The sequence below is a fragment of the Vanellus vanellus genome (assembly GCF_965231255.1).
Source record: "Vanellus vanellus genome assembly, chromosome: 11".
In the NCBI taxonomy this organism is placed as follows: Eukaryota; Metazoa; Chordata; class Aves; order Charadriiformes; family Charadriidae; genus Vanellus; species Vanellus vanellus.
The window spans coordinates 4,016,379-4,040,833 of NC_138916.1; the positions used below are offsets into that span (position 1 = coordinate 4,016,379).

At 38.0% G+C, this 24,455-nt stretch overlaps 1 protein-coding gene across 1 annotated transcript in view; it reads right to left on the bottom strand.

Moving 5' to 3' along the window:
• The window catches only part of HMG20A (high mobility group 20A), a 45,957-nt gene that overhangs the window by 6,648 nt on the left and 14,854 nt on the right, over positions 1-24,455 (bottom strand). Inside the window, exons 4-9 of the mRNA XM_082488727.1 lie at positions 12,753-12,845; positions 10,508-10,655; positions 8,901-9,116; positions 5,912-6,044; positions 5,498-5,529; positions 431-506 (exon numbers count right to left, since the gene is read on the bottom strand). Coding sequence (XP_082344853.1) covers positions 431-506; positions 5,498-5,529; positions 5,912-6,044; positions 8,901-9,116; positions 10,508-10,655; positions 12,753-12,845 — 698 coding nt within the window. The remainder of the gene's footprint in view (positions 1-430; positions 507-5,497; positions 5,530-5,911; positions 6,045-8,900; positions 9,117-10,507; positions 10,656-12,752; positions 12,846-24,455) is intronic.

Here is a 24,455-nt window from a genome sequence, read left to right on the forward strand (position 1 = left end):
ACTCTTGGGACACACAGCTATGAAAACCAAATAGAGTAACAGAAAACCTGTCAGTGGAATCTTCCACATATTCGGGGAAAAAAAGATAAAATACTGCTAACTAGCATGAATCATAATCACACTACATCTTAGGTATTTCTTTATCCTATAGAACAACGGATCCAGCCTGGAATGGCTGGAATAACAGCAAGTAGAGTTTAAACATCAGAAATGTTCTCCAAAAGGATAGTTTCGGAAGACAAAGCCAAGAAAAACTGCTATTGCAGCCACTGTATTTGTATAGAGGTAAGGTAATATCAGAAACACTGACCAACTATACCCAAGTCATTACTTGAGCTGAGACAGGAGAGTACAAGGACTCTTCAACTGGACAGCACCTGGCAAAAAGTCTGGAAAAGCAAAGACGTAGCCCAGCAAAAGTTTAACTTACCTTTACTATGATTCAGGAATTCTTCTGTGAAGATTGGAATATCAAAAACAGATCTCTCCTTTGTATCTGCTTCCTTCTACAAAAGAAAAGAGTAATAAATAGCTATATACTGTTTGTTTTCAGGAATTCATGAAATTGTTTTGATCAAGAAAATAGAAAGAGAAGGGAGAGCAAAAACTGAGGCAGAAGAGGAGCTGGATGGATGGAAGACACTTTCAGCTCCTATCAAGGAAAGCCAAAGGGTAAGTCTCAGCTTTTTAAGATACAGGTTTAATAAAGGTCAAATACCATATCAAGAAATAACATACAACATACTAAAATATACCCTCTCGCCCTAATGAAATTACACACCAGAATCATTCAGTTTTAAAACTATTTGAATTCATATATATTTTTCCACTGGAAAACATTCCACCATCATCCAAATGACACATTCTGAAATAGCCTATACAGGAATAACAACAAACAGGAGATAAAGAGAGCAAAATGCACACTAGGTTTGATGGTTCTTTGTCTTTCACTACCAAAGTGAAAAAGAAAACAGCCAGGAAAAAACAGCTAAATGAAAAACATCAGCAACTTTTCCAGTGTACCAATTCCACGTGTCTGTTCCAAACTGGAAGAGATGTCTTTTTTGAAACATTTAGATGGATGCTGCCACTAATGAAAGGAAGTGTATAAACATGAGTAAGAATCTATGGGGAAACCTACAGAACATGTAGGATCTTGGAAAAATAAAGGTGAATATGTATAGGCACATTCTGCTGTTAGAAAGTAGTCGTTCAACCTGGCTATGGCAGGTACGCATTAATATGCAGAGGCCTTCAAGAAAGTGGACTGTTGTCTCCTGCATACTGCAAAATCAAACACTGCAACATTTTTTTCACTTTAAAACACATGAGAAGTTTGTCATATGAAGACAAAGCCTGTAGTCAAGGGTTTCCTGTCAACTTGCAGACCTCATCACCTAATTTCTGATAAGGTTGGTGAAATTCCACTGTGTGAACTTGAGGCTATTAAAAATCTAAGAGAGCATTACAGGTGCAGAAGATATATGTCAATTTATGGTTTGTGATTTCTTTAAAATAACTTTTAAAGCAGGAAATGTTCTATAACTTAGTCAAAAACTAAAAAACTTGATTTGACTCAAGGAAAAAAAACCTACCATAATATACTTCAGTCACCATGTCTACATGTCAAACCCAATGGAAATTAATGCTTGCTTTAACACATTGATATTGAAAAGGCAATGCAAATTTGGTTTGATGAACTGCAGCAACTACAATCAACCTGTTACTTAATATAGAAACAAAGTTAAACATGAGAGAATCTCTGTGGAAAACAAAAGCTTTTCAAACCTTTCAAACACCTCAGTTGATAATGTACCATGAATGCCTCCTCCAAAATTATGTTGTGTCAAATATGATTTGGTGCCCAGCAGAAAACCTAAATGTTTAACAGCTGATAAGGGAATTCTGGCACCTGAGCTCAGAGTATCATACTGGTGTCTGCCACAAAGGGGCAAGACGAGGTGAGCTGAATGCCATTTGGCAGTCAACCAAGATAGACAAGACTAGCTGAAACTTCAGATACTCTGTCTTTACCTGAGGAGACTGTCAATTGATTGTTTTTAAAGTAAATGAGAAGCTGAGTTTTATCGTCTGGTAGAATTACAGCTGGGAAGCTCTGTATTTGCTGAGAACTCAAAGCTCACTTGGCCTGAATCAACTGAAGATGCACTAGAAACAGGCGGGACTAAATGGAGGGGGAAGAAACCTTCCCAGCTCTGTGAGACACAGTAGGGTGTCGCCAGCAATTCACGATCACACATGCTCTTCACTGAAGTTTTCATACTTGCTACTATAGGGAAGAAGTCCCAGGAGAACGTACTTAGAAATGAGAAGTCACATACAGAAGTCTGCATAATGCATTCATTTTGTCAGAACACTACCTAGATGGCTAGGAATTTAACCCCAAAACCTAGGATCTCAACATTAATATACATAGAGAAATGGTGGCAGTTACAAAGCTCGGTTAAACAACTTATAGGACATCCATCTTGAATGTTCTGATTCACGCTTACTACTGCTACCTGCGTGCAAAGAGGTACTGGCTTGGATCATTGCAGGCTCCTAGAGAATAGATGGCAGAGGAGAGGGTACTGAGAATAGGACAGGGTATTCTATTTGCACCCCAAGGATACAGGTTCTTCATGTAAAAACAGAAAAATATTAAAGTGATTAGATGAAACTGTTCAGCTTCTCAAAGGCAACCCAGAATCTCTACTAAACAGAAGAGTGCTAATGAAAACCATCAGCACTCTTCCATTACAGAATACATTACCCAGCACGTAAAAGATCCTCTTGAGAAATCTGAAGTAATTAAACCACTCTGAAGTTCACTCAGAATTAAAATCATTACCTCCTATTAAAAAGGCCCAGTCTGTTCAGGTTGCATATCATTTTGTCATCCCTCAAATCAAAAGAGAACCAAAATTATTGTTTCTATCATTTGCCTTAAATAAGACTGAGACACTTCCAGAGTGTCAACAAATAATACCATTCTCATCTGGCTATTAAAACAGACTGACCTTTGGAGGTTCCAGAACAAATCAGATGTGAAGTTCTCAGACACATGGTAAAGTAGGGTAAAGAGAAAGATGAGATTCTTGGGGCTGTTTAAGCTCATCCTTCCTTGTACGGTCAGGTGCAGACAATGTAAGGAACAGATATAATATACATACTACTTCATAAAAAAAAGCGTTCTCAGAGCAGATAGTTTTCTTCTTGCATGCTCCTACTACGACAGCCATCTCCCTATCTTCAAAGGCTGTAGATACTACCAGGCAATGCCTAATCTCCCCGACTTGTGTATATAAATTTTTGAAATCTTGCCAGTAAGATGTTGTGTAGATGACTGCATGAAGGTAGAACTACCCTGAATCAAGGAGCTTGAGGAAAGAAGCAATAACAGAGCAATGGAGAACAATTAATAACGGTTTGGTCACCGCTGATGACAACTAATAGTTCCAGTCTATATTGCTATATGTCGTATTTATGAAACTAGGATTTGGAGGAAGAAAAATGTTCTGTTTCATGCTCACAGATGAGCTCATGGAGACAGTGTCTCCAGAGTTTTCATGGCTATATCTTCCTATTAAAAGTTTCCTCTCACCTTCCCAAGCCTCATTCTTTTGTTATTTATAATTAAGTAGTATTTGAATTGTTCATTGCAACTTTTTGGAGGTCATCTCTATATACAATATTTAAAATTAATTCACCACCGATTCACAGAAACTAAATCATGAACACCTAAGTGGAACAAGGGGAGAAGGAAAGGTTTCATTTTCTTATATTCTCTCAAGAAATATTTTAATCAGATCATACCTACTAATCACAAACACAATAATAATAGTCAATGCGAGTAAGAGACAGCAGCAAGACAACAAAAAGCTTTAGTCTTACTTCCAGTAACAGCTCCAGTATATACTTCTAAGAGCAATCTAACTATTTTCTGCTTCTTCCTTGCCTGCGCAGGATTATAATACTCAATTCCTTTGCAGAAAAGACGTGAAAGCATATCAGGAGATAAGCATGTGGAATTTTATAATATAAAGGTGAAACATGCTAAGCAGCCAAAGGTGCAGGCTTTCAGAAGAGGAAGCCTGCCTAACACGTTGCTAGCTCAACTGTGTAATAACTACCTGATGAAGCTTAAAAGCCCCACAGGTATGGAGAACTCCTTTTTAACCACATTTATGACGTGAGATTTCAGCAATGATAGCTTGAGTGAGAAGGATGAGAGGCAAGACTCTGAATTTGTAGTTTGCCACTTGTATAATTCAAAGGTTATGTAAACGTTACAATCAACCTGAAGCCTTCAGTAATCTGTTTTTGTACACTTAAAGACAGATTTAGATACAGTGACTATAGAATCAGAAATTCTAGGGACCATGTACTTCTAAAGATTAATCTGGCTGCAAGTACTTCCTTTAAGAGTTAATAAAAAGACATATCAAAAACATGCTAACAAAGCACTTTCAGGAAAGTGAAACTTATTTCCCTTCAAGCAGACAAGACTAGTAGTTGCCCCTCAGCAATGCACAGCCTTGTCGCTATTGTAATGAACACATTAAAAAGCAACTTGATTGCTTTCCCAAGGCAAAAAACCTCACAAAGAAAAACAGATCTTTCAGAAAGGCCTACTGCTTACAAGTGAAGAAGCTGTGTATAAACAAGATTTTTCATTGCTTTTTCTTTGCAATTTATTGGTAACCATGACAGAAGCTCTGCGGCCCTAGGTAATACAACTGGAGAGAGAAAGTTTCAGCACTTCAAGGGGAGTGATACCATAGTCAGCCAGGATGCACAAGATTTGTGATATGTCTCATCAACTAAAGCACAGGCATCTTATCTCCAGACTTTATTACTCTTTTCCATTATTTACATATGCAAAGGGAGGGCTGGGATGTCAGGGCAGGAGGAGGTTTAAGCCAGAGATCTCTCAATGATTTGGCTACTTTACCCATTTTCTTCTCAAGGAAGCCACAAGCATTCATGTTGCTGCAGAAAACCAGTACCTCAAAACAGCAACCTAAAGGTGTTAACTTGGAAGGTTTATCTAGGTCTCAAGCTATTTGTAAGTTTTACCTCGATGCTTACTTACCAAACAATTTAAATTCTCTGCTTTGAAAAATTTCGAAGTACAAATTTTGCAAGTTGAAACTCCACCAGATACTTAAAGGCTCAATTACCCTGACTTGCACCCATTGATTTATTTAACATTACAAAACAGATCTATGTTTTAATTGTACCCTACACTCCCACTTTATCTTAGATCATAAGCCCAAGAGTTACTAAATTTAGTTGCCATCATGCTAATGTTAGGATAAGACTCAATTGTTTCTAACTTTTGACCAAAAACTGCATAGGAAGAGGAAGAATTCATACTCTAAACCTCTGATTAGGGTCTTCAACTGGCATAAACTGTTTTTTATTGACTTCACTAGAAACTTTCGTCATCTGAAAAATCTACCCACCGATGTAAGGGTAGAATGAAGAGGTTTACCTCATGATCATGGGCTTGCTGTCTTGCTCCATCTGAAAAAGAAAAAACAGACAAGAAATCCCCCAAAATGCACAAGATTTGAGAAAATAAGAACCAAAGAATTAAAGCAGTTGCACAACCATAATTACACAACAGTTATAGACAGAAAACTTGTGCAGCTTTCCTAATAAGTCACATAGAAGCTGTGTGTAACTTCATTGCTTTTAATGCACATCCTCCAATACAATCTAGATACAGTTAAATTTACATAAATCTAATCACTTTATACAAAGCTGATGCAAGTGCCATAGAAAGAACACATTCACTTTCTAACAAGCCTTTAAATCAAAGGTTTCAAGTAAGTGTCAGGCTTTATGACTAGCTGGGAATCTTCTGTTGTCCTAGCTAGGCACATATTTTTGTCCCATTCAATACCTTGTCTGTGTGATTTGCCTTTTTGTCTGTCCTGTGCTTTCCTGCTAAAGACTTTGTAGGCTTCGGTCTTCTGATACTGCTCCAGCTCCCGCATATAACGCTCCTTATCTCTATCTGCTTCATCAAGGTATCGCTGAAACAAAAAAGTCCAAGAGTTTCAGGGAGTTTCCTCCCCTTCAGGAGGAAGGGAAGAAAAACAACTTGTCAGATGAAGCGCTTACCCATTTCACTTATGCAAACAGGAAGGGAGTGAAGAAGCAATGAGAATGTATGTGAGATGCAAAGACCTAAGATTTCTGGATAAAATTACTTTATTCTGGTGTCCCTTTTTCTCTCTCTCTCTCTTTTTATTTTTTTAAATTCTAATCACTATTCTGTTAACTCTTTTTTGTTAGACCTAGAAGTAACCTGCTACTAAGCTACTCAATTCAACTGAATAATACCCATATTTTATGGACCAAATACTGAAGAATTGCCTTTCTGTGGCTGGGATTAAACACCACCAAACAAGAACACCTTAACAGATCACGCTTTAAGGTTCAGATCTGTAACAGTGGGGTTCCAATACACTCTTGTTTTCACGCATCCCAGACAAAAAGCACTACCATTCTACAACCACATACTTCACCCATCTGAGAGGTCAATAAGACATTAAGGCTATTGGAAAAGAGTAGCATAAAGATAAAAGAGCCTAGGTTATATCAATTTAAGCTATCTGCATTTAGGTTACAAGAAATCCTTTTTCTAGCCTGAAGATATTTCACACATCAGCATAACAGAATGAGCTTTACTGGAGAATTCTTAAGGGAACCAATGAACTGAAAACCATTCAAGGAGTGATCACAACACTAACTAATGGGATGCTTTCAAGAAAAAATTTGCCTTCCCAATTTTTTGCCCCAATGAGTTTAAAATTCAACGGAAGTATTAAATCAGAGTGAACCTTAGTCACTTGGTGTGCCTTTTATTTTCATTAAGTCATCACAAGAATATACATAATAGTTATAAATTCCACACATTTGCAACATTGGTTTGACCCTGCTGAGGACACTGTGAACGTTCTGCATTGGGGTGCAAATTTGGCAATGCTGGGTTTGCATTGCTTTTGGACATTGCATTCTTCCATAAGACATTTAATTCTTCTTTTCCATCTGCAGCAATGTGCTGCTGAAAGAGTGCAATACAGGGGAAGAACAAGAAGAATTATTATTAGGGTGTTTGCCCTATGAGTATAGGAATGGTCTTTTTCTGGGGAAGACTCACTATTTGGTCAGTCCAGTCAGCTCAAATGATCTGTCCTTATGCTCACCAAATACAAAGGGAAGCAACAAGCCTACAGGGCTGGGACGGGGGAAACGCGAGACTTTCCCTTCAACTTTTACACCAGCTAGTTTGCTAATATTGCTGGACATCAGCCATATCAGACATGCTTTTCCCCTGGATTATGGTACTAACTGCCACAGCGGTAGTATACTATGACTCCACTGCTTGCTTCAGGGGAATGACTTCATAGTTGTTAGCTAACCAAAACCAAGCTTACTCAGCTTCAACAAGAATTTTGGGCAGTCATATTAGAGATGTGGGTTCTGAAGCAGCAGTGGCCTTGACTGCCTTAATAAAAAAGGGGAAGGAGAAACTGAAGGGAAAGAAGTTCTCAGCTGTCCTTCCCTGACCCACTATAGGTTCGAGACTCACAGCTTTACTCAGAAAAGGACAGATTCCCTGGGGATAAAAATAGAGATTTGAAGTCAATCCTAGGTTAAAATTCTGTCTCAGGCACGGTAAGACTATGTTAAGACATCCTACCCCTCCACCCCCTGCCCTTATTCCCCCCCCCCTCACAGCAGACAGGAACATCATTCTCACTACAGATCTGTTACCACATCAACTGTTTTGCTTTGACACACATTTTCCATTATGTTTAAAATGCTATGCCTATGCACCATTTTACAGTATCTCTGTATAACTTGTATTCTACAAGCTTAGTAAAAAGCAAAACCAGGAACTCTTGTTTTTTCAATCATCCCATTCAGCCATCATAAAAACTTTCCTTATAGTATTTTCAAAAACTTAAATGTCCAGGTAAATTCATATAACAACATCAAGTTGCCCTGTGATTTAACTACTGCTTTGCTGTAATCTCCAATTGGCAATTAGGTGTGGATGGTAAGACACCCATTAGCAATAACAAGGTCCATTCCAGAAGCAGTTGAAGAACCAGACCAACATTGCATTGGTCTTCATTCACATAGACAGTGCACTAGCCACAGTAGTCCCAATTAGAAGACATCACATTCTGACTGAAAGGTGCAAAAAAACCAAAAACCTTTTCCTGAGGTAATGTGTGTAGAAACTAGAACACGTAACTCTCACTGTCCCATCCATCATACAGATCTCAACTTTCCTTCTAGAGCTAGCACTACTTCAAAACATTAAACGTTTATTCATGTTAACCATCTCCTTCAGTAACCTGTCCTTTCAGGTCTGCTTGTCTTCCTCTAAGACACTAGATGTTTACATACGTCGATGAGTTTGAAAAATAAACAGAACTGCAAAATCCTTCAAGCAGCTCTGAAATCCCACCAAATCCTCCTCAGCCACAATGAATAAATGCCTACCCCATCCTTCCAATGGCTTTGACCTTGGAAACTGGCAAGTCTCAGCTGCACCTGAGTTAGGTACAACAGTTACGTCCAGATAAATTGCTCAAACTATGGGATGTCTCACTGGAGCACTCCTCCCCGTTCTGAACATATTCTTGCACTAGCTAGAGGATACAGTTCTCCTCAAGTCACACCTGGACAAGATGCTACGGCCCTACCAGTGTTCATTATTTGAACTATGGAGGACCCGTGCCTCTTAATTTTGAAATATATTCCTAAATATAGCTTTAATCAAAACCCACCCTATGTTAGCTTCCTCACTAAACAACAATATTCCCATTTAACAGTAATCACAATCCAACAAGGAAAAGGGAGTTTAATGGTACCCGTTTCTCCTCAGGAGGCAGTTTACTCCATTCATTGCCCAGCATCCTGGTGATCTCTGGGAAAGGGACTTCAGGCCTCTTCGCTCGAAGCTGCTCCCTACGCTCATTCATGAATCGCACATACCCTGTGAGGGGGGATTTGGGGGCATTGGTGTCCCTAAGGGGTTTCTTCCTCTTTCTCCCTTTGGCCCAGCCTCCTCGTTTAGTTCTCTGCTGCTGCAAAATGAAAATGGAAGAACATTCAGATTGAGGGAAAAGAATTACCACCTCTGGAAGGAATAAATATTCACGTCTCAAACATTTTCATCAGGAGTATGTTGCTGCAACACATCCTCTCCACGGATGTAAGTTTCAAACCTTACTTAAGAGCAATCCTGACTTTCCTCTATGTAAAGCCAAAGTCTCACTGTGAAAAGTTATTTGCAGTATCTCCTGGTCCACAGGGACAATAAATGAACATTTGCATCAACTTCTGATTGGAAAACCGTGATGGTTGATAACCCGTGAAATTATCATTGTAGCTAACGCAACTGTAAATATTATTTACAACTGCAAATATTTTGTGTTAGTTGTTTGTCTGGTTGTGGTTCATTTGTTTGGGTTGTTTTAATTATTCTAACCCTCACATACCCCTCCGCCCCCAGTCATTTGCCTCAATATCCCTTTTGGAGAGATTTGGTGTATTAGTTAACAATCGTTAGCTAGTTATTTTGCCCCTTCCAAATCTTTCACCTTTGTGCATTTTGTGTCCAAAATGTGGGTGAAAGGACAGTACATAGGCTTTTCTATTCTAATTTATTCTATAGGCTTTCTTTCTCACTAACTACCTCCAATAGAGAGATCAACAAACTCCAAAGGAGGGAACACTCTAAGATTTGCCTGTGGTACACTGTGAGCTCACAGGAATGACATAATTACCACTCGTCCTCCTGGCTTCATGCTACTACTATAAGCTATCTCTGGACAACACTGTTTTCTTATGCTAGATACATACAACTATTTCAGTACTTCTAAACTCTCCCCAAATTGATACATTCCTGCCATCGTGTTAGCTTTAGTTTCCTTTCTGGAATTTTACTAATTCCTTAAACAGCGACCTCACAGCTGAAGATAAACTACAAGGAAGAATATAAAATGCAATTATCAAACCACTTGCATGTTAACCTTCACTTCCTTCATAATTTAGTCACCAAAAATCAGTGTGGGATGGTACACAAGGTATAGTCTAAAATAGTAAGCACATGCTTTCAAAGACATCAGTTACTCCCAGAGGAGTACAATGGTCTCACTTTCCTGACTCACAAGAGATAAAATAAGTTGTGGCAGCTGAGCATTTAGTCTTCAGAAAAAGACTGAATGCAGTGCGAGTCTGCTGGCTAAGCCAGAGACGTGTGTTGTTCTCTGTACATTATGATGGCCAGCTTTCCTTGGTTATCTGTGTGCAGTTGTGCAACACAAGAGAAAACTAGAAAGAATCAAAAGATGAAAATGGAAAATGGATGAAAATTTGTGATCCTAGCCAAAAAAATCTGAGTAGATAAGACAAACTATAGTGACAGAACTCCATGCTTTTGCTTCATTGAGAAGTCACTATTATTTCATCTCACCTCCTCCTCAGGCTTCTGCTCAGTGTTTTCAGCAGTATTAGAGGACTCATTTTGCAGCTGCTGAACCTGTGACAAATCCTCCACCAAATCTGGGTTATTCACAGACTGTGAAGTTCCACCACTGAATGAACTCTCAGAATGAGCTAATCTGAAAAAGCACATAATAGGAAAAGAAAAAAATTTAATCATCATATTGCTAAATCACTTCCTTTCTAATCTTCTAAAACATGCAAAAATGTTGCAAATACATTCCGTTCCTACGCTAGCAAGAAAAAAAGAAAAAACAAGATTTTTTAAAGAGTAATTTTTGAAGAACTAACTGTTCCTTCCAAGCAACTGTTAACTACCATAGTTACTACGGACTTTCAAAGACAGTTTGATTTTTAAAGTGTTACTTTACTTCATTTTTAGTGAAGCTTTTGATTATACAAACAACTGTTTGGATCAAAAATCAGAAAGCATGAATATACACTTCGTCGACAATACCGTAAGGAATTTGAAATGAATGGTCTCATCTTCAACCAATATACACCTTTCTAGGTGCATTTAATGTATTTCTCCACAAATACACTTAAAGGTTTGTGGTTGTATATGACTTTGGATTGAACTTCATTCAACATAATCTCCTGTTGAGACATGTGGGTATTTAAAACACAAACATGACTAGCTCCCAGCAGGCTCCTGAATGGCCATTATTTATTTTTGCTGCAAAAGCTATATCAATCAACCTTACTCCAAGAGAGGGCAAGCTGTCTGGAGGCAGGGGAAAAGAAGGAAGGATGCAGAAATATTTCTGAAGGTAGACAGAGATGAGCACATATTTTGGGGCAACAACCCCACAGTCATTCTCACCACTGCACTCAGTGAGCAAATACATACAAGATTTTGGGACTCATCTCAGATTCTAATCCCTTCTTGAGTCAGGCTAAAGATTACTTGGCCTTGCCCAGTCACATCCATGAAAATTACTATAACAGCAGTGTATGCTTCAAGTCTACTTTGTTCATTTACTCAGATCTATAGCTGCTTACATGCATGCCAAACATTTTAAATATTCAAAATAATAGTTCCTGTTAATGTAGAATACAGCTATAGAAAACTGAGGTATGTAAACAGAGTTGTTAGTTGAATGCCTACAGGAAAATTTGTCTTTAAATAGAGAGAACAGCGTATTTTCATTACTCACTATCATCAGCAATCAGGGCATAATTACTGGTAAAGACACAAGGGCTGGAGAGATCCATGCCTGACTTTCAGACACCAGACTGAGTTCTATTACTAACAATTACTGAGGCAGAAAGGGAACAAAGCGTACACACTCATATAAGTTAATTACATTTGGTATGTGTCAAAAAGAAAATAGAATAATACAGTTTCTTAGAATCACTGTTATGGTTTGAAGAACATTTCAGCTTTCCTATCCATTGCCCCTTATCAGGGAAGCTTTCTAAACCATACAGACATGAAAAACTTCAATGTGATATAGGCATTTGCTGTGAAAGCTGATGAAACTCAGTCAACGCATTAATACCTCTTAAACACACCTAATTTGAACATGGACTTCATTTGACACCAGCAAGTTTGAAGTCCCAGATATGTTAATCCAAATTCAGACCGGCTTGAAGTAACTGCATCAATATTCATTTTTACAGGGCTTTACCTGCCTGCAAACTCCGAATTTTATTGCTTGGTGCTTTACAAAACAGAAAAGAAACTTCAAGTATCAAAACACAACAAAAATCCTGTGTATTCCTAAAAGACAACTTCTTTTGTCATTGTGATTTTAAGAGGCCATTGTTTCAGTCTGTAAAAGCAGAGTCAGTCTGACAAAGACAAGAGACATCAGTTTCTCAGCGATTTTCAGAGATCAGTGATGAACAGCGTATGTTTAATAAAAATAATTTATTTAGCAGGGACCACTGTAGCCAATGGATACACGCTCCCTCTCTGCCCCCATCATGGTGTTTAAATCTGTCTTAAAGACTAAAAACTTAGGGAAGCAAAAGACAAGAGATGTTAAAGAAAGGGTTGTGATTATTTCCATCAGTTCAAAATAGTTCTGGTTTCTCCTAAATAGAGTCCTGTGATGTTCTATCAAGTCCATGGGAGCACTGTTGGATTTATTTTTGTTGTTTTTTTTTTGTTTTTTAAAATTACTTGGAATGCCCTCTTCTCACTGAAACAGTTTCCCTGGCAAGCCTAGAGATAGTATCTATCAGCTGATGGTTAAAAAGTAGTTGCTTACCCAGTTACAGTAATTTCACTACCTTCCTTAGTTACATCTTCATCTGCAAAAACAGAAGGAAGAGTAGAGCCAGCCACCAAGTTCTCCATACCTCTGGTAAAAAAAAAAAAGAAAAAAAAAGTTAATTATCTCATTGTTTCCCTTTAGCAGCACTTCAGTTTAAGCATCACAACATACCACAGATTTTTTTAACCCATAAACCAATTGGCCAGTCATAGCTGGTTGGCCTCAGGATAGATGCTACAGGCAGCCGCACTTAAAGTCAGAGAAGAAAGATCATAAAGGATGCTTCAGTTCAGAGCTTCGCTCTTAACTGAGCCCTACACCAATGCCAGTGCTGCTAGAAATCACACTGTAGAATTCTATTTTATCCCTTCAGACAAATTTTTATACTCAGCACATAGGTGTGCAGACCCCACTCTTCCAATCTACCTTCCTGTTCATCCCCAACCATGCACCCTTCACAGGTCTCTGCGCTGACTCCAAAAGGAAGTTGAAACTAAGTCCCTCCTGAAGTTTCAAAATAAGATTACAATAGATAATTCCTTGTCCACATTTTCACGATGTATCTATGCAAGTAGTTGAGTGTTATTGTTAAGTAAGAGAACACAGCAATGTTAGCTAGATTATTTTAAGCTTCAACTCCCATAGGGAAGTTACAGAAGCAAGCAGTTTAAGGGACAATACTCATTCAATACAGACTGTTCCCAAATTAGAATGTTTCTTTTGTATCCTTGTAGTCTGCCATGGGAGTTTGATGTAAGATAAGAAATCCAAAGAATAACTAAATTTATTCATCCCCTTTCTTAGTAAAATACAGAACTGTTGTATTGTAGGGAAAAAAAAAACAACCAAACAAAAAGCCTTGACAAACTCACTCTACAATTACAAGTTGCAGTTTCAGACCATTTTAAAGGGCTATACTAGTTAACTTTCTGTTCCTTCAGTTTAGAAGTCACCTTTGATGAGCTAGCAGATACTAGACTTGAGTATTGGTATCCCTTTCAGCTAGTATACTTACACTTTAAGCTTGGAGGGACCAATATGAGTTATAATCTTGTGCTGCTTTCTCCTGGATTGGTGTGCTTTCTATTCAGCATTGAAATCAAAGTGATCCAAGACAAAAAATCCTGCTCCATGTTTTCAACATTACATGTGTCTTCCCACACCCCACCCCACTTCCACAAGTAAAGGTTTTCTACGAACAAAAGTAATGACACTGTTTCTTGCATCTTACATTACTTGCAGATCCCTATCACAAGTACTACTTCTGATATGGCACAAAACTTGTGCCAACAAACCAGTGAATACAGCAGGCCACCCAAACAGATGAGCACTGTGCTCCTACTCAAAGGACTTTGGATGTGAGAGACACTTATTCCACTGCTATATTTGGTTAAAATTGGTCAAAGGACTCAAAAGGCTATTCTCAGGAACCAAGAGTATAATTGTATATGTGACATTCAGTTTTCAGATCGTAAGCACTGCTCTATTCATTTAATTCCTCACTTTGAAAACATAGGAATATCTACTCCTTTTAGCAACAGCTCCACACGTTCATAAGCTACTACAGATGTTGCTAAATGTATCTCCGGTAAGTCTCCAATTTGTTCGGTTAAGCAATGTTCAGTTAATGCTCACAGTAGATCAATCAAAGGTCTTTGTGAAACAGGCATTATGTCAATCTAATTTCCACCATGAAGTTCATTTAAGTTTCCAAGCAAGACTATTCTTCCTATATAGAAGGAAAGTGCAAGAAATAAGAACAGTAAACTTTTTCCCATTTTTTCAGATTATATTCACCCTTTTCTGTTCTGCTTTTTCAACTGTTTAGATCCTTAGAACATCCTCAAAAATCCTATTATTTGTATACCTTATCTAGAAAGTAATTAAAGCTACACAGATTGCTTCTCAGTGGTACAGACTTTGACATCTAGCAGAGAAACATCCTTTACTCACATATAGGAAAGACTCAACCAGGAATGAAGAAATCTAATTCCTGTTCTACCATTAAAAACCAGTAACTGAGTATAATTGAGACCTCAGCCTCAAGTGAGATGTGGCAAAGTTGGAGACTGTCCAGTAAAGGTCTGCCAAGATGGTCAGGGGCCTAGAACGTCTGACCTGATAAGGGATGTTGAGGTAACTGGGCTTGCTCAGTCTGACAGATGAAGGTAAGGGCAAATCTAATCAGTGCCTAAAGCACCTGAAGGAAGTAGCAGAGATGACACAACCAAACTCCCAGTAGTTATATTGGCTTTGCAAGTTCAGATTGGACAGTAGGAAAAAAAAATTTCACCAGGAGGGCAACAAACTCCCACAGGTTACCAGAGAAGTGGCGGTGGAGTCTATCCTTGCAGATTTTAAATGCTCAGTTACACAAAGTTGTAACTGACCTAAACTAGTGTTGGCAATAGTCTTGCTTTGAGTGGGAGGCTGGACTAAGATGACCTCCAGATGTCCCTTCCAAGCAACATCTGCAGCTCTCTGAACCAGAACTCTAAATTATGTTTTCCTTCAAATACTAGTATCCGTGACATAAAAAGGAAGAAAACTCAAGTAATACAATGCTTTTAGGAAAAGTGGCAAGATAGCCTGGTGGAACATACAGGATTTTAATTCTTAAGGAAGGATGCACAAACAATACCTCCTTGCATATAGAAAAGAATCTATATCAAGGCTGGGGCTTTATGTATTACAAGAAAATCTGAAAATTCCACTGATTTGAAGAATGAGCTCTTCTCTGATGCCCAGAAGGCTGTCTAAGCACAGCTACTGAATACACAACGTAAGTTGCTTCACACAGTTGTCAAGTAAGAGTGTAATGAAGATTTGCTTTGTGTTACACAATCTTCTAGTTTTGTCAGTCAAGGGAAAAGTTAATACCATCAAAAAAGGAAGCTTAAGCAATTAGACTAAAACCTTGCAAATCTATACATATATGTGTATATATATGAAAGCTTTATGCGGGTCTGAAAAAATAAAATAGCTTGCTTTGTTGTCCAGGCATCTCCAGCAGCCTTCTTGGGGTCAAGGACCTCTTTTCAGCCTCACCACATCAATCTACCAGCACTTAGCACTCCCACACATGCCTTAAAAGAATAGATATCCTCTGCATCTGAACATACCATTACCAAGTGCTTCTGTGCCTCATGCCCACTCTGACCTTCCCACCAGGTCCCCAATACATCTGTTCACATCTGGACCTAGTCAGCAGCTAAGCTTGCATTCAAACTGTGGGGAGGCAGTTGGACAGCAACCTTAACAACATACAAACAGAACACAAACACAGGAAGCTGGGAGAACACACACTTCGTTCTTTAATTTTTTTTTTTTTTTTATTTAACCCATCTTATAGATACTAACTTTTTCATTTGATACTGAGCCATATTCTAAAGAAGGTTTAACATCAGTGAATTTACAATGGCTTATAATCTATTCCAGCAAGCAAGAAAACAAGACAGTTCCCCAAAAGCTCACTGAGAACAGATGAGAACCTACACTAGTCTTTCAGTCACATTTCTCATGAATAATTGTCCCATGCCTTTGCTCCACAGCCACTGTCCACTAGTTTCAACCCCACTGCAGAGCTACACGTTCATTTCAAGGATGTAACAAAAATAAAAACTTGAGGAAAAAACAGTAATGGGGAAGGAAGGGAATTGCTGCTCTCAAACTTGAGCCTTTACAGAATTCACAGGACTTGAAAAGGACAGTTGGCAAGTCCCGTCTAGATTTGCTCTGAATATTGACGCAGCTTTTTCATTTTAACTCTGGCTAAAGCACCTAATAAGACAAATTTGACTAAATTCAAGGCACAAGAAACAATGTACACTTTCTTAATAGCTAACACATATATCTTATTTTCGTTTTTTTAACTGTGTACCCAAATGCAAAAATAAAACTGAAATTGATGTTAAACTCTAAACCTTTACAAGCACTACAATTCAATGCAAGTTACCTCCACCTTCAAATAAAACTAATTCAAACTAGAGCAGCTCTGAGTTCACTGTACTGCTACACTACTAGTTGTATTGGCTCAAGGAAGCAATCAGCTAAGCAGGAATACAGAAAGACTGATTTATTTACTAACAACAGCATTTGATAAAGTGCTTGAAGAACCGTGATTTATTTTGGGATAGGTCAGTTCTTTAAGATCCAGCAACTATATTTTCTTTACAACTTTTGTAGGGTGGAGCAAAAGACTACAGCCAAACCAAAACTGTAATGCTCAATCTGACCACTACTTTGAGTTTCCATAGAGATTCTGCTTCCATTTTAAGCACGATACTGCTCAACCAGAAAGACTGTTCTCAGAATGCTCTCAGCAGACACACACACCCCTCCCACTCTATTATGGATAAACCAATACAGTTAGCAATACTTTTTCCTGATTTTACCTTAGTTCCAAACACCCCAGGCTCTCCCGTGCACTGATTTTACTCCCAAGTGCAGACTCCACAGGAACTTGAGATTTAGGTTTTTTTTTTTTTCTCCTTTTATTTCCTACATCCAGCATAACAGCAGTCAGTGGTGGAACAGCAGTAACAACCTGACCTACATGGCTGGAAAAGATTTTGGACATCTGGTTTGGGGTGCACTACCAACTGACATTTAAAAAGGATAAAAAAACAAATGCAAAAACACAAGTACAAGAATCAAGGAGGAAGAGTGCAAAACTGAGCTCCAGAGAACAAAGCAGCATTACACATGCAAAAAATCCAAGATGAGACCAAGAAAAATACCAGTGAAGAACAAGCTTCCTAGCGTTCCGTGCTCTTAATGTTTAAACATTGATAAGATTTCCAAAGATCCATTAGTCACCTATATTAACATTAGCTACATTTCTTTATGAGTCTAGAGAAGATTCTACATTATCCTAACCCATCAAAAATCTGGCTTAATTTAACTTTTTCTTTCCCTTCCTTCCTTCATCTCTCAACGACAACAAAGGCTTCATGGTCCAGAAAAATCTACAAGTTTTCTGTAACTTTCAGTTTAAATTTTCTAGCTGGACACTTCACTTGCATGCAATGAGATACCATACTTAGCTACAGTGTACCAATACAGTTTGGCAGTATTTATTGGGAAATGAAAGAAGAACTTATGCATATGATCCTATAGCATAAAGATGTAAGTGCGACTACATATATCAATACACAGGGAAGAATTAAACAGTGGATAATCAAATACCTTTCAAAAACAGTATAGTTTAAACAAACTTTCTTAATTTCTTCTCATGCTAACTTTTGTAGGCCGTGCCATATAATTGTAATGTTATTCTAGCAGGAAAGATGAAGTAGCTGAGCTGTATTTTGGGTAGACACATCTGTAGTAGTCACATCTGTAGCGTAGAAATGAAAAGTTAAAGGAAGGTAGTTGTAAAATCACGGGTGAGAACAAGTCCATGATAAGGGCTAGAAAGAATGAATGACTTTTTCCAGAACATCATTACTACGGTTGTATTGTTAACGATGCTATTATAGGGCAGCAGACCTAAACACACAGGTGACACATAGTATAAAGCTTAAGTTTTTTTACGAGCCTTTTATGCATGCAATAAATGAAGAGTAAAATTTGTCAAAGTCAACCTTTTCTTCAAAGAATCCGATCATTTTACTCAAACAGCAAAGATGCCATTTAAAATGTGCAATGAAACAATTTTATCTAGCAGACCACCTCAGTGTAGCACATCTGCATTCTTATTTTTCGAAGAGCGAGAGACTAGAGACAGAGTACAGCACGTTCATGGCCAGACTGTTACAACACCACAAGCTACAAGCAGCCGTTCTTCTCTAACACTGTGCACTCTTCGTGGTTCACCCCAGATGAAGAAACAGTTTCTTTCAGATGCAAAGCAATTACTGTACACTCTCCAAAATGTTCATTGCTGCCACAAAATGTAACTTGCTTTGCTTGTGTAAAATGATTCACAACATCGGTGAAATAAGGCTGGACTCTACAGTGTCTGCACAGGTCTGGTCACACAGTAAATCACTGTCAAATGCAGACTGACTTCTTACTCATCCCAAGGCCACATGGAGTCTTAAGATGGCCCTGAACACCAGAAAAGAAAGGTGAAAAGAGTCCTTAGCAATGTTGCCTTTTCAATGATGACATTGTATCAGGTGATCGTAAGGAAAGAAATTAAAAAAAAAAATATCAAGAATTACTGAACTATTTAGTCATCCAATTAAAAGGTAAGGTTATAAATACATATTTATTAGTTAAGCATATTTAAATATTAAGTCAGCATCAGAAATCCAATTTACAGCCTGATTATCAAACACTGCAAGAGTTTTGATTGCCTCATTGCCAGCTCTAGTTTTAGAAACGCTACTGCTGAGCAGAGAATTTTTCTCCCACACTTGCTATTCCTGAAGTCTCTCATCCTTCCTTGCCAGAACAAATAGCTCCAAACCTTACCATTCAGAGAATATCAGATTAAAATTATATATAAAAAAATTTCTACATCACAGAAGAATCACAGTATTCCTCATCTAAGCACCAGAATGCAAGCACTTCATAATGTACATAATTTAAAGTCAGATGATTTATTAAGAGAAAACCCTGTAGGATCATCACTTCCTGCCTGTCCACATGTAGCCAGAATATCAGAAAGAAAACTGAACCAAGTACATCTCTAATTAAAATCACAATGCTTTTGGAGCTGTCAGAGAAAGTTAGGATACTCTTCACAGCAGCATCTTCTTCCACCAAACTGGAGCAGAGGCATATTATCCAACATCCTCGACTGCAAAAATCAGATTTTACTTTCTCCCCTACAGGCAACTCATTCAACAAAGGTCTTTGTGACTTCAGGAAAATTGCGAGCCAAACCTAATGGGATAAAGGTTTTTCTGTCAGACCAGAAAGTATATACCAGAGAACAGCCAACTGCTTTTATTTTTACTTCTTGCCAGTAAAAACAAAGAAACACTAGAGACCAAAATAAAGACTTGCAGGAAAAAATTCCAGAGTTCCACTGCATTTCCAAGTGGCTTAAGGAAGAAAAAAAGAAAGATGTAAATCTTAGTATTATGCTTAGTTTATTTGGATCTTTGTGGCAAACGCTAACAAAGCTATTAATACTCAAACCTTGGTAACAGCTGCCAAACATCTGCAAAACCCTATTTTTTAAAAACACAAGTGTTCAATTCTATATTCTACTCCAATTTATATAAATGCATTGGATGGGGCATATACAAGACATCTCATATATATAAAATCCTCCTGTTTTCTGGAATTTAAGCCCCTATTCACACAGGAAAGGTATATACTCAACTCCGCAGACAAAAGCAAGAACAGCTCCACACTGGTTTCCCTCTCCCTTCAGACACATGAAAGAAATCTTGCATCAGCAATAAACAAGCTTTTTAGATCACTCAAGGGAAAACACCCCACAATGAGATGACTGTACAATTAGTTGTGCTATCCAACCCCAGATAACTAAAATCAGTAACTGTCATACAGGTACCCAGAGTGAAGGCTTTGCCATCCAGCCCTTCATTGCGGGTATTAAGCACCTACAGATTAGGCTAGTTCATTTTATTCTGAATTAGCTTTCTTAATGATAGTATCAGTTGTCATTTAAAATAATACCACTAGCATGCACAACTCCGCAAAATTAATTCAATCCTCATGTTATAGATCTCACATGAGAAAATATAAACCAGCCTAATCACAAAAAAATAAGTATTAAAATAAACCTTGATAAATTTATTTTAATTAATCACTCTACTTAAGCTAAGTCCAGTATTTGACTACCAGGGACAGCCCTGGCTTTTGTAGTTTGTCCGTAAAATTCTCTTCTGAATTTCCAGTTGCTGTGGGCAATTTAGTCTACCTCTTCACCTGCTCTGTCATTTGACAATTTCTCCAGGATCTGAGGACCTCATATTTCACAGGACAAAGTTTTCCAATAGCTACTTTTACATTAACAAGGCAAAAGGGATACCCCATAAAAAAAACCACAACCACCAACTATGTAACAGACACACAAACCATGCCTTGAGCACATACACTTCTCCAAAACCACAGTGATTATAAATCACCCAAGACTTTACCAGATCCTGCTAGTTTCCCCATCAGTAAGTAAATAGTTACTTTCCTTCAAAAGTTCAGTTCCTCTGATCATTTATGTCAGTAAGACTCAATTATTTCCACTGTTTGTGGAATGCAAACATAGAAGTGCCATGAGCAAAGCAGTTTATTAAAAAATGTAAATGAACAGACTGAAGTTTTTCATGGTGTTTGCCCAGCTCTAACATTTACCAGCATCACAAAAGTGAAACAAGAAACAGTATTAATTAATGCTTGAGGACTACTTTGATTTAAAATACCAAACAAGTATTCTGAACTAGAGATAACTCTGAATTGTCAAAGAATCCTGATTGCGACTGGCCAGTGAAATGAAAAGTTACATATTTGAAAATAAAATAATTGAAGATTGGATACACTTCCTGAGACTGAAAAGCTGTTTTAAAGCTATTTTAGCACTTTCGCTCTCTCTCAAAGCCTTGCTCATCACAAAAGTTGTCAGGGAAGCACAGCATATACTCCTAGCTCACTTAAAATTCTGGGAGAGGAAAATCTGGCTGCTGCCACAGAGGAATACAGACTGGAATTTCTCCTGCACATACCCACCAACACAAGTCTTTACTGACCATTTTACAGAATATGGGGTTGAATACTTTGGATGTGAGAACATACTGAAAAAGGGATTGAGTATATACTTAAAAGAATGACTCACCACAGGCTTCATGACCCAGGACAAAAGTATCTACTCTGACCTCAAGAGCCACAAAGACAGCATGGAACTGGATATTTTAAATGCACTGATATGGGTACAGGGACAAAGGTTAGAGGAAATGAAGTGTGGGAAGAGCCAGTGATTCTCACACAAAACAGGCAACTAATTCTGCCTGTTTTCAGGAAAGACCCATCTTCAGAAGAAAAAAAAAAAATAAAATGCCAGCTTGCATATGTTTTTGCTCTCTTATTGCTGTTGCCTTGTACTATTCCAACAGAAAAAAAAAAAAAAAAGTTTGAGCAAACCAAACCCTGTTATTTAGAAGAAATCACAATCTTTAGATAGCCTTAGTAGTGCAAAATAACAGGTATATAAACATTCACTTTGATCTGCTGTTTCTTTCCTTTTAAAGGATCAACAGAAGTGATGCTAGCAATTTTTTTCTAATAGCAAGAATAGTGAAGATCTGGATTGGACTGTTTGTTTCTAATCTGTTCTTAAAGCTCTCTGGTAATAGACTAATACACATCAGAAACGAAAGTTCAGATGTATATTGCATGAAGTGCACCAAAATCCCTTTTCAGCCAAGGCTCTTCTAACTGTATTTAATTTGGGATTGTTTCTCACGCATCGTATCATTGGCATCATAGGCTAAAAATTGTATAGACCTCAGAAACAGACTGATGGAAAAACCAATGAGGAAAACAAGCACAAAAGAACAGACATAAGGCTCAAGCAAGTGTCACAATACCAGTGAACAGTGCTTACAAAACCTTGTCTGGATTCATGAAATAAAAGAAAAATAGAAATGACAGCACGATCCTGCCAAAGCATCCTTTCTCCTGGAGAAGCAGAGAGCTCCTTTGAACAGTGCTAACAAGATTATAAAGTTGTCTGAGGACGCAGATGAAATGCATAAAGACAAGTATTATAGAGAAAGACTACACCCAAAACATGAGTAAAAAATTTTAGAGAAACTGGAAAAAGACAAACTATATGCTCTTACTAGGCACATACCAGGATTCCCCTCTCGCCACCAAAAGGGAAAGCACACAGAAATTTTAAAATCATACAAGAACCCACATACTTCCATGGGTCCGTAAAAGAATTCACTTAAATCAACAGCAGAATGTAGGCAAGTCAGAACAAAGCTTTACCTATCTTTATCCTCCAAAGACAACAGGAAATTATGCTGTTTAGCGTCATGAATGGAAAAGGGGAAAAAAACAATGGCACAAGCCTACCAGAGTAGTCTGAATGCTCTCCAGTTTTAAGCCACGGATCAGACATCCAGAGATGTGTGTGAAGTATGCGGAAAGGCAGGCAGAGAACACATTTGTGGAACACCTGTGGCATACATAATGAAAATACTTAATTTTGCAGCTGAAGTTGGATTGAAAAGAAAGAAGCCATGCCCACAGCATGGCTAAATATGCATGGCTGAGTGCTCAAAACAACACGTAAGCATTTGTAATATTTCATCTGATCCCCAAGCCACTTCCAGTAGCCCGAACAAATTGCTGTGAGGACAAGTGGATAACTTGTCCCTACTGTCTTACTGATGCTGCAATCTCTTGTGTCTATGCTGCTATATCATAGGCAAGAAGTCAAAAGAAGCCAGGGGAAAAGACTAAGACTAAGAGCAGAGCATCCCTGCCTAGAGCTTGGAGCCAAACAGCGACAAGAACCTGGGAAAAGTGCAGCTAAGACATATAATAAACTGCTCTTCCAACTTCTCTCTTCCACAGCTGCTGCTCAGATGCTGGAAACAAGGCACTGCAGATGGGAAACATGCACAAGCTCTGCAAAATAGAGTTGATCTACGTACACAATAAATTTAGTCCTAAAAGAGAATGTAAATCTTTTCAAATAGGCTGAAGCCTGAATAGACATGAGGATGGAGGTCTCGCATCTAACACACAAAGCCTCAAGCACTTATATTTGAAAGGATTCCTAATTCATGTTTAGTTTTAGATGTTCTGAAAGATATTTGGCATTCAGGTTTGAGTATTCACCGTATTTAGGAAACAGCAAAGACTTATACTGCTTTTACATTTCCTTTTGATGATTTCATTTCTATATATATTTGTTAAGTAAATATGGTTCCTCTGAGCTAAAGCATAAATATTATCCCAGCACCCCTATATATGGGTAGAGGCATAGCTGGTTTAAAGAAGGTCCTCTAGGAAATCTCTAAGAGCTAAGAATACAACTAAACTTCAGAAACAGTCTTTAAAATGCTACCAATCTTAACCCTTTTATTTTGGACATCTCAACTAGCCGTTAGTCATTGCTTGGTTTCAGACATCTAAAAGTTGTTGCGAGAATCTGACTTGAATACATATTACACAATCCTTACTGCAAAGAGAAATAAGAACTAAAGTCTGTGTGATCCTTGACAAAAGGTCAGTAACACTCCAGTTTACACAGCATTAAATAATGAGAAAATGGAAAAATATTTGTTTTTTCAGAAGGGCTACAACGCAGATTTCACCTCAGTATAACCTCATAATCCGAAGTTCATTGCCTTGATCAGAAACAGACAAAGCAAACTGGTGGAAAACAAGAGTTTAGGCAATACTCTGTCATTTTTGATTTGTGGAGCCAGCCTAAAGATTTTACAACAGAAGTGTAGGCACAGCACTGCACATCCAGGAAACTTACTTTCTTGGTTACCTTTGCAGCCTGTTATAAGCAGATACACAGATTACCTGAGGATCCAATACCACATTTAACCTTAGAAGTTAGCTCAGGGGCTTTTCAGCTAGACAACTGTCTTTTCAGTCACCAGCAGTCCCTTTTTATTTAAAAAAGGTTCCTCTGAAAAAGCACTCATCTGTATTTTGCTCATCCCCACATCTCCCAGAACAAAGTCAAAAAACCATGGCATTGCTTTTTAAACATTACATTTTTAAAAGCAGAAAGTATTCAGCTTTTATGAAAACTGTAAC